We start from the raw sequence: 11,111 nt of genomic DNA, 5'->3' as shown, positions 1-11,111 counted from the left end.
GTTAACTCGATCTGATAAATATATTAAGCTCTTGATTTCTCCATAGATTCGATCAGAGTCCAGACGTTGGTCAGCCTCCCCATGAGTCTCAAATGCGGCTGGGATCCATATTTATGGTCTGTATATATTAGATACTTTTTTAATCTCTTCTGTTAATTAATTTTTTACTGCATTTTTTATATCACTTGATTGTCTCAGACTTTTTCAGAGGGGTGTTTCATGACTTATTCTGCTTTAGGAACTGGAGAAAAAGATTGTTATGTTTGTGAAGGACGAGCTGAAGGAGATCCAGAAGGTCTTGAGTTCAGATTATCCAGATGAGGAGGAGGAGGAGGGTGTGTCTGGAAATAAGGATGAGAAGCAGAGGAGCAGCAGCAGCAGAGAGGCGTTTTTAAAGATCACCGTTGACTTCTTGAGAATGATGAATCTGGATGACCTGGCTGACCTTCTGCAGAGCAGTAAGAGATATTCTTCTACAGAAATGGTGGAACAAGAGATCATTAAAGACTTATTGTAGTTGACACCAGGTATAGATACCTTCAAAGAAACATGAAGTCTACAAGAATTTAATAGATTTAACCTTTATTCTGATGAAACCTAAAATGAAATCCTGCCATTTTTTTTGTCATTTTCCTCAAAACAATTTATTTTTTGTTTTATACAAAAGTACTCTAATACGTTCCAAAAAATAGAAAATTTGATTTTGTGAAAAAAAAAAACTTTAATTAGGCTACAAAACACATCCACACCTTCAAATGTTGAAGCAAAACAGGCATAATGAAAACCGTTCTATAAGACCATAGAGGCTTTGTTGGACTGGGTTTTAACCCCCATCAGGATCTCCCTTGGAAAACTGGCTAATTCTCCTACCCAGTGATGAAATGAATAAAATTTGATTTCTATGTTTATCCAGGGCTTAAGAAATATGGAATAAAAGATAACTGATTGTGGAAAAAAGTATTCTTTACTGTATTTATAGTCAAACTGTATTCTTTATTCTGTTATCTAAACGATAAGTTTTATCTAAATTGAATTTCTAAAGCATATTATACACTATATTGCCGAAATTATTTGCTGACCTGCCCCCACTCATATATGAGCTTAAATGACATCCCATTCCTAATCCATAGGGTCAATATGATGTTGGTTCACCCTTTGCATCCAGGACAGCTTCAACTCTTCTGGGAAGGCTGTCCACAAGGATTAGGAGTCTTTATGGGGATTTTTGACCATTCTTACAGAAGCACATTTGTGAGGTCACATACTGATGTTGGACGAGAAGGCCTGGCTCTCAGTCTTAGCTCTAATTCATCCCAAAGGTGTTCTATCGAGTGGAGGTCAGGACTCTGCAAGCCAGTCAGGTTCATCCACACCAGACTGTCATCCATGTCTGTATGGACCTTGCTTTGTGCTCTGGTGAACAGACATGTTGGAAAAGGAAGGGGCCAGCTCCAAACTGTTCCCACAAAGTTGGGAGCATGGATTTGTCCAAGAAGTATGCTGGTATAACTTAGTGTAGCATATCTGTGTAAACAGTATACTATATTTCTAAATAACTGAAAATAGATCATGACCAACAAGGTCATCAATGGGCTAGTTCTCAGAAGTCAAGATACGACTCATAAAGGAGTAGACAGACTAGAAGTTTGAGTGCCTTGTATTCTCAGTGAATAATTATGTACATATATACATTACAATAAGAAAGGGGAAAAAAACAACATTCAAATGGTCATATTAAAAAAAAAATAAAGAAAGAAAACAAACAAATCAAAGAAACATAAATTAGCTCCGTAGTTCCGGCAACAAGCCACACCATTCAGTTTATAAAACCCCCGTCACCCCTGACCTGGGGTGGTTCAACAGGGTCAGGTGAGTTGGTTAGAGCGCTTGCTGCAGTTCCTAGGCTGACAAAAGTCAGATCAGAGTGGGAACAGTTTTGTTCATGGGCTGCAGGAAGTCTCCCACCAGCCTGGTGGGGAAACCAAATCTTATGACACCACAGGTGAAATCCTTTGAGGCTCTTGTACCTGATTCTTCAGCTTGCCATCGAACCTGGCCTGTATGATAAAGCAGGACCAGTCTCAAATATATATAATCAAAACATTCCAGTGTGCACACAAAAACAACAATTAGCACTCATTGCACTATGAATAATCCAATCATCATTTTGGTAATCAATGTATTTCCAAATACAAAAATTCAAGATAAATCTTATTCATAAAAACTCAATAAATATGCTCCATACAAAATCAATCAACACCAAAAATGTAAAAATCATCAAGCTAGGCAAATACTTTAAAAAATAAAATAAAATATTGAAGGCACCTCATTGTTCTCCAATTTGTTTGTTCAGAGTCGCAATAGAGCATCCGGATTGATATCGACTAACGCTAAGTCTTCATAGAATCACTCACCATTTCCACAGTTCATAAGGCATACAATCGGTTTTGTGTTTCTCTTATTCCTCAGCTCACGACAGGAGACTCCTAAAGTTAGTACAATTTTATCAGCATCATACAAAATTACAGAAAAAACTGAATATTACACTTAACCGACCTGCAGCTCTGCTCTCCCAAACTCGCTCTGATCTTCCATGCTTCTCGCTCCAGCTAGTATACCTAGCTAATGACCGACGGTGATACATGTGACTCAAACACTCAACAACGATTGGCTGCTTAATAATTCTCACGAGAATTGCAGTTATATATCAACTATCCCAAGATTTTGAAAGGCAAAGGGGATAAATAGTAGAGAACCAGAAAATGGAACTCAACATTTACACTCGGGTTACGTTAGTATACCAGCATACTTCGCCAAACTTTACACTTGGCACAATACAGTCAGACACGTATCATCAAACCCAGACTAATCCATCAGATTGCCAGATGAAAAAACGCAATTTGTCACTCCAGAGAACGTGCCTCCACTGCTCTAGAGTCCAGTGGCAGTGTGTGTTATACCACTGCAGCCAACGCTTTGCATTTAACTTGGTGATGTATATCTTGGATGCAGCTGCTCCACCATGGAAACCCATTATATGAAGCTCTCTGTTCTATAGCTAATCTGAAAGCCACATGAAGTTTGGAGGTCTGTAGTGATTGACTCTGCAGAAGTCAATCACTTCTTGGCGACTTCATGCTATTTGCTTCAGCATCCACTGACCTGACTCAGTTAATTTATGTGGCCTACCACTTTGTGGCTGAGTTGCTGTCGTTCCTAAACAATACCATTGTCTTACAGCACATTGTACATTTTCTTACAGTTTTCTGACAGCTGAGTGTGGAATATTTAGGAGAAAAAAAAATTTAATGACTGGATTTGTAGCATCCTATCACAGTTTAAAGGTGGAATTACCTGAGATCCTGAGAGCGACCCATTCATTCACAAATGTTTGTAAATCGGTCTGCATGCCTACGTGCTTCATTTTATACACTTGTGACCATGGAAGTGATCAGAACACCTGACTCAAATAATTTGGATGGGTGAGCAAATATTTTTGGCAATATAGTTTATATAGTGCCTCTGATGAAATGTAAGTTGTTTTTTACTTTCATATTAAAATTTCAAAACTCATTTCCAGTTGCTCTTTGTGTTTCAGTCCCCCACAGAAACATGACAAAATCACTCTTAAATTAATTTTTTTTCTATTTTTGTTTCATAGAATCACTCATCACATGCCAACAAACACTAAAGTCTAACATGAAGAACAAGTTCCAGTGTGTGTTTGAAGGAATCACTAAATCAGGAAATCAAACCTTTCTAAATCAGATCTACACAGAGCTCTACATCACAGAGGGAGGATCTGGAGAGGTCAATAATGAACATGAGGTCAGACAGATTGAATCAGTGTCCTGGAAACCAGACAGACCAGAAACAGCAATTAGACATGAAGACATATTTAAATCTTCACCTGAAAGAGATGAACCAGTGAGAACAGTGATGACAAAGGGAGTGGCTGGCATTGGGAAAACAGTCCTGACTCAGAAGTTCACTCTGGACTGGGCAGAAGACCAAACCAACCAGGACATCCAGTTCATGTTTCCATTCACATTCAGAGAACTGAATCTGTTAAAAGATGAACAGTTCAGCTTGGTGGAGCTTGTTCACCACTTTTTTAGTGAAACCAGAGGAATCTCCAGGTTTGAAGAGTTAAAGGTTGTGTTCATCTTTGATGGCTTGGATCAGAGTCGACTTCCACTGGACTTCCACAACAATGAGATCCTGACAGATGTAACAAAGTCCACCTCAGTGGATGTTCTTCTGACAAACCTCATCAGAGGGAACCTGCTTCCCAAAGCTCACCTCTGGATAACCACAAGACCTGCAGCAGCCAATCGGATCCCCACTGAGTTTGTTGGCATGATGACAGAGATCAGAGGATTCACTGACATAAAGAAAGATGAGTACTTCACTAAAAAGTTTAGATATAAGGAGGAGGCCAGATTAGTAATCTCCCACATAAAGAAATCCAGAAGCCTCCACATCATGTGCCACATCCCAATCTTCTGCTGGATCACTGCTACAGTTGTGGAAGACATGTTGAACAAGAAAGATGGAGAAGATCTGCCAAAGACCCTGACTGAGATGTACATCCACTTCCTGGTGGTTGAGACCAAACTGAAGGTCATCAAGTACGATGGAGGAGCTGAGACAGATTCACACTGGAGTCCAGAGAACCAGAAGATGATCGAGTCTCTGGGAAAACTGGCTTATGAACAGCTGATGAAAAGGAACCTGATCTTCTATGAATCAGACCTGGCAGAGTGTGGCATCGATATCAGAGCAGCTTCAGTGTGTTCAGGAGTTTTCACAGAGATCTTCAGAGAAGAGAGAGGGCTGTACCAGGACAAGGTGTTCTGCTTCGTCCACCTGAGTGTTCAGGAGTTTCTGGCTGCTCTTCATGTTCATCTGACTTTCATCAAATCTGGAGTCAATCTGCTGGCAAAAAGCGAAATGAAATCCAAGGAATTAGAAAAAGGAAATCATGAATCTTCAGAGACAGATATCTACAAGAGTGCTGTGGACATGGCCCTAGAGAGTCCAGATGGACACATGGACTTGTTCCTTCGCTTCCTACTTGGTCTTTCACTTGAGACCAATAAGCACCACCTAAGAGGCCTTGTGAAACAGACAGAAGAAAGTTTAGCAACTAATAAAGACACAGCCCAGTACATCAAGGAGAAGATGAATAATGATCTATGTATTGAGAAAAGCATCAATCTGTTCCACTGCCTGAATGAACTAAATGATCAGTCTCTGGTGGAGGAAATCCAACAATCTCTACAAACAGGAAGTCTTTCAGCTCACCAGCTGTCTCCTGCTCAGTGGTCAGCTCTGCACTTCATGCTATTTTCATCAGATGAAGGTCTGGAAACATTTGACCTGAAGAAATACTCTGCTTCAGATGAAGCTTTTCTGAAGCTGCTGCCAATAGTCAAAGCCTCCAGCAAAGCTGTGTAAGTACAGATGTAGTTGGTTTTATAAAACTATGTAACAAATAAAACAATCAGATAATTATTTGTACTCCTTCTGTCCTCTCAGACTGAGTGGGTGTAACCTCTCAGAGAGAAGCTGTGAAGCTCTGTCCTCACTGCTCAGCTCAACAACATCTAGTCTCAGAGATCTGGACCTGAGTAACAACGACCTGAAAGATTCAGGAGTGAAGCTGCTGTGCAGTGGACTGATGAGTCCAGACTGTGAACTGGAGATTCTCAGGTAAGATACATTTAAATTTATATGTCTAAAGCTATGACGCAGTATTAAGGCCAAAAATAAATGCTAAATTAAAACTGCTGCGTACCCAACTGTGACTATTTCTTGTCGCAGTAGGCTATATCCATTTCAAAGCAGGCACTGGAAACTGAGTGGCTGGCACTAGCATATTAGAAGGAGATACATATACTTGCTAGCTATCGAGAGGCTAATGACTGCCATGCTTAGGCTAGTCCTTCACTTTCTTAAACATAATTTTTTAAATAAAGAAACCTTTATCAAGAAAATGGTTGACATAAAATATCTGAAACAAACATACATTACATGTATTGACATGTTGTTCTCATATTTTACTGTAATCCAAAGTGACATCAAGCATATACATAAGTACAGAATACTGTATTATAGGCAACACCACTGAAGTTGGCATCTGATTGCAGCTGCTGATTTGTGAAATGTTTAAATACAGACCCCACAAATCACAAGCTTATTTTATATATTCTGACCTATATATTCTATATATTTTTCCTAAAGTTGTCTTCAAAGAAAAAAGTATATTTCTAATAAAGCACATGACCGGCCAAGACGTGATGATTGTTAGCCTCTTCAGTTGTATTGCTAACCTGTCTGTAGTAATGGACAGGAGAGGAAGTAGGTAATGCAGTGGATTGCCAACCTAAGCATGTTAGTCACCAGCCTCTCCTCTCTTTTTCATTTTCCAGCACCAATCTCTCAGTTACCAGTACTGGCCCATTATTGTTCAGATTAGTAGACGGCTTGTGAATAGATGTGACAGCTTGTCACAAGTCTTAATTTTGTCCCTAATAATGCTCTGTAAAACAGGTTTTCATTTTGTTATTATGAATTATTTTATGAATCCTTTAAATTAAAAACTATGCTCAATTACCTCTGAGTTTTCTCTGACTTGGCTGTAGTGGAAGACAGCCTNCCATTCATTCACAAATGTTTGTAAATCGGTCTGCATGCCTACGTGCTTCATTTTATACACTTGTGACCATGGAAGTGATCAGAACACCTGACTCAAATAATTTGGATGGGTGAGCAAATATTTTTGGCAATATAGTTTATATAGTGCCTCTGATGAAATGTAAGTTGTTTTTTACTTCCATATTAAAATTTCAAAACTCATTTCCAGTTGCTCTTTGTGTTTCAGTCCCCCACAGAAACATGACAAAATCACTCTTAAATTAATTTTTTTTCTATTTTTGTTTCATAGAATCACTCATCACATGCCAACAAACACTAAAGTCTAACATGAAGAACAAGTTCCAGTGTGTGTTTGAAGGAATCACTAAATCAGGAAATCAAACCTTTCTGAATCAGATCTACACAGAGCTCTACATCACAGAGGGAGGATCTGGAGAGGTCAATAATGAACATGAGGTCAGACAGATTGAATCAGTGTCCTGGAAACCAGACAGACCAGAAACAGCAATTAGACATGAAGACATATTTAAACCCTCACCTGGAAGAGATGAACCAATCAGAACAGTGATGACAAAGGGAGTGGCTGGCATTGGGAAAACAGTCCTGACTCAGAAGTTCACTCTGGACTGGGCAGAAGACCAAACCAACCAGGACATCCAGTTCATGTTTCCATTCACATTCAGAGAACTGAATCTGTTAAAAGATGAACAGTTCAGCTTGGTGGAGCTTGTTCACCACTTTTTTAGTGAAACCAGAGGAATCTCCAGGTTTGAAGAGTTAAAGGTTGTGTTCATCTTTGATGGCTTGGATGAGAGTCGACTTCCACTGGACTTCCACAACAATGAGATCCTGACAGATGTAACAAAGTCCACCTCAGTGGATGTTCTTCTGACAAACCTCATCAGAGGGAACCTGCTTCCCAAAGCTCACCTCTGGATAACCACAAGACCTGCAGCAGCCAATCGGATCCCTGCTGAGTTTGTTGGCATGATGACAGAGATCAGAGGATTCACTGACCCACAGAAAGACGAGTACTTCACTAAAAGGTTTAGATATAAGGAGCAGGCCAGAATGGTAATCTCCCACATAAAGAAATCCAGAAGCCTCCACATCATGTGCCACATCCCAATCTTCTGCTGGATCACTGCTACAGTTGTGGAAGACATGTTGAAAAAGAAAGATGGAGAAGATCTGCCAAAGACCCTGACTGAGATGTACATCCACTTCCTGGTGGTTCAGACCAAACTGAAGGTCATCAAGTACGATGGAGGAACTGAGACAGATTCACACTGGAGTCCAGAGAACCAGAAGATGATCGAGTCTCTGGGAAAACTGGCTTTTGATCAGCTGATGAAAAGAAACCTGATCTTCTATGAATCAGACCTGGCAGAGTGTGGCATCGATATCAGAGCAGCTTCAGTGTGTTCAGGAGTTTTCACACAGATCTTCAGAGAAGAGAGAGGGCTGTACCAGGACAAGGTGTTCTGCTTCGTCCACCTGAGTGTTCAGGAGTTTCTGGCTGCTCTTCATGTTCATCTGACCTTCATCAAATCTGGAGTCAATCTGCTGGCAAGAGGTGAAACAAAATCCAAGGAATTGGAAACAAGAAGCCATGGATCGTCAGAGATAGAGATGTACCAGAGTGCTGTGGACATGGCCCTAGAGAGTCCAGATGGACACCTGGACTTGTTCCTCCGCTTCCTACTTGGTCTTTCACTGGAGACCAATAAGCATCGCTTAGGAGGCCTTTTGACACAGACAGAAGAAAGTTTAGCAACTAATAAAGACACAGCCCAGTACATCAAGGAGAAGTTGAATAACGACCAATGTATTGAGAGAAGCATCAATCTGTTCCACTGCCTGAATGAACTAAATGATCAGTCTCTGGTGGAGGAAATCCAACAATCTCTACAAACAGGAAGTCTTTCAGCACAGCAGCTGTCTCCTGCTCAGTGGTCAGCTCTGCTCTTCATCCTAATGTCATCAGACAAAGGTCTGGAAACATTTGACCTGAAGAAATACTCTGCTTCAGATGAAGCTTTTCTGAAGCTGCTGCCAATAGTCAAAGCCTCCAGCAAAGCTATGTAAGTACAGATGTAGTCAACTTTATAAAAATGCCTATTATTATTATTATTATTATTACAATCACTTTGTACCCCTTCTGTCCTCTCAGACTGAGTGGGTGTAACCTCTCAGAGAGAAGCTGTGAAGCTCTGTCCTCGTTGCTCAGCTCAACAACATCTAGTCTCAGAGATCTGGACCTGAGTAACAACGACCTGAAAGATTCAGGAGTGAAGCTGCTGTGCAGTGGACTGATGAGTCCAGACTGTGAACTGGAGATTCTCAGGTGAGATCCATTTAAATNAAAGTCCACCTCAGTGGATGTTCTTCTGACAAACCTCATCAGAGGGAACCTGCTTCCCAAAGCTCACCTCTGGATAACCACAAGACCTGCAGCAGCCAATCGGATCCCTGCTGAGTTTGTTGGCATGATGACAGAGATCAGAGGATTCACTGACCCACAGAAAGACGAGTACTTCACTAAAAGGTTTAGATATAAGAAGCAGGCCAGAATGGTAATCTCCCACATAAAGAAATCCAGAAGCCTCCACATCATGTGCCACATCCCAATCTTCTGCTGGATCACTGCTACAGTTGTGGAAGACATGTTGAACAAGAAAGATGGAGAAGATCTGCCAAAGACCCTGACTGAGATGTACATCCACTTCCTGGTGGTTCAGACCAAACTGAAGGTCATCAAGTACGATGGAGGAGCTGAGACAGATTCAATCTGGAGTCCAGAGAGCAGGAAGATGATCGAGTCTCTGGGAAAACTGGCTTTTGATCAGCTGATGAAAAGAAACCTGATCTTCTATGAATCAGACCTGGCAGAGTGTGGCATCGATATCAGAGCAGCTTCAGTGTGTTCAGGAGTTTTCACACAGATCTTCAGAGAAGAGAGAGGGCTGTACCAGGACAAGGTGTTCTGCTTCATCCACCTGAGTGTTCAGGAGTTTCTGGCTGCTCTTCATGTTCATCTGACCTTCATCAACTCTGGAGTCAATCTGCTGGCAAAAGGTGAAACAAAATCAAAGGATTTAGAAAAACAGAACCATGCTTCTTCAGAGACAGATATCTACCAGAGTGCTGTGGACATGGCCCTAGAGAGTCCAGATGGACACCTGGACTTGTTCCTCCGCTTCCTACTTGGTCTTTCACTTGAGACCAATAAGCACCACCTAAGAGGCCTTGTGAAACAGACAGAAGAAAGTTTAGCAACTAATAAAGACACAGCCCAGTACATCAAGGAGAAGATGAATAATAATCCATGTATTGAGAAAAGCATCAATCTGTTCCACTGCCTGAATGAACTAAATGATCAGTCTCTGGTGGAGGAAATCCAACAATCTCTACAAACAGGAAGTCTTTCAGCTCACCAGCTGTCTCCTGCTCAGTGGTCAGCTCTGCACTTCATGCTATTTTCATCAGATGAAGGTCTGGAAACATTTGACCTGAAGAAATACTCTGCTTCAGATGAAGCTTTTCTGAAGCTGCTGCCAATAGTCAAAGTCTCTAACAAAGCTGTGTAAGTACAGATGTAGTTGGTTTTATAAAAATGCCTAATAATAATAATAATAATAATGAGACAATTACTTTGTACCCCTTCTGTCCTCTCAGACTGAGTGGGTGTAACCTCTCAGAGAGAAGCTGTGAAGCTCTGTCCTCGTTGCTCAGCTCAACAACATCTAGTCTCAGAGATCTGGACCTGAGTAACAACGACCTGAAAGATTCAGGAGTGAAGCTGCTGTGCAGTGGACTGATGAGTCCAGACTGTGAACTGGAGATTCTCAGGTAAGATACATTTACATTATTACATATTTAGTAATTTAGAAACATGTCTAATGCATGTTTTAGGTTGCCATTATTAACTATTTTGTGTACATTTTAAAAAGAAAACTGTACTTATGTATGAGTTGTTACGGCCCTGGGCCTTGTGGGCCTGGGTTGCAGGTCTTGTCTGTCTTTTTGCTCCTCCCCTTTACAGGTGCTGCTGATTTGTTAATTTGGAGCGCAGAGTACTTGAACCTGGCTGTCTCCGTCTTCTGGGTCGCCTTCAGTGACCTTGAGCCAGTCGTAATAGTTTTCTCTGATTTGGCTGTAGTGGGCAGTTACAGAGAAGACAGCCTCACTGCTGGTTTGAAATGGGCAAGAAGTCAAGCAAATAACAACTACATTAATATTTGTGTGTAGCAAAATACATTTGATTTTTCTTAGTTGTTAAAGAGTAATGACATGAAAACTTGTAATTTAACCTGTGCATTATCATGCTGCTGCACAGTGGCGGCTCCAGAATTTTTTTTTTTTTTTCTGCAGGTGCAAAGGGAGGAGCTAAGCATTTTACTGAGGATGCTATGAAGGATCTTTTTTCCCTATAGCTATGTACACCCACA

General features: G+C 40.8%; 1 protein-coding gene and 1 long non-coding RNA gene across 2 annotated transcripts in view; one reads left to right on the top strand and one right to left on the bottom strand.

Annotated features, from left to right (window-relative positions):
- Positions 1-50: 50 nt before the first annotated feature.
- Positions 51-11,111, top strand: part of LOC106942885 (uncharacterized) — an 18,946-nt gene continuing 7,885 nt past the window's right edge. The window contains 8 exon segments of the mRNA XM_015026233.1: positions 51-116; positions 239-458; positions 3,662-5,456; positions 5,542-5,715; positions 6,435-6,454; positions 6,950-8,744; positions 8,834-10,246; positions 10,339-10,512. Coding sequence (XP_014881719.1) covers positions 93-116; positions 239-458; positions 3,662-5,456; positions 5,542-5,715; positions 6,435-6,454; positions 6,950-8,744; positions 8,834-10,246; positions 10,339-10,512 — 5,615 coding nt within the window. The 5' untranslated portion in view covers positions 51-92.
- On the bottom strand, positions 1,767-2,735 carry LOC106942886 (uncharacterized). The gene is made up of 3 exons (XR_001423745.1): positions 2,557-2,735; positions 2,415-2,486; positions 1,767-2,057 (listed from the first exon to the last, which is right to left on the bottom strand). It is a non-coding gene; the product is annotated as an uncharacterized LOC106942886 (long non-coding RNA).

This window comes from Poecilia latipinna, unplaced genomic scaffold (genome assembly GCF_001443285.1).
Source record: "Poecilia latipinna isolate Pla-1442-1.1 unplaced genomic scaffold, P_latipinna-1.0 Scaffold4647, whole genome shotgun sequence".
Taxonomy (NCBI): Eukaryota; Metazoa; Chordata; class Actinopteri; order Cyprinodontiformes; family Poeciliidae; genus Poecilia; species Poecilia latipinna.
The sequence above is the reverse complement of the archived record's forward strand: the minus strand, read 5'-3'. Positions and strand labels throughout refer to the sequence as shown.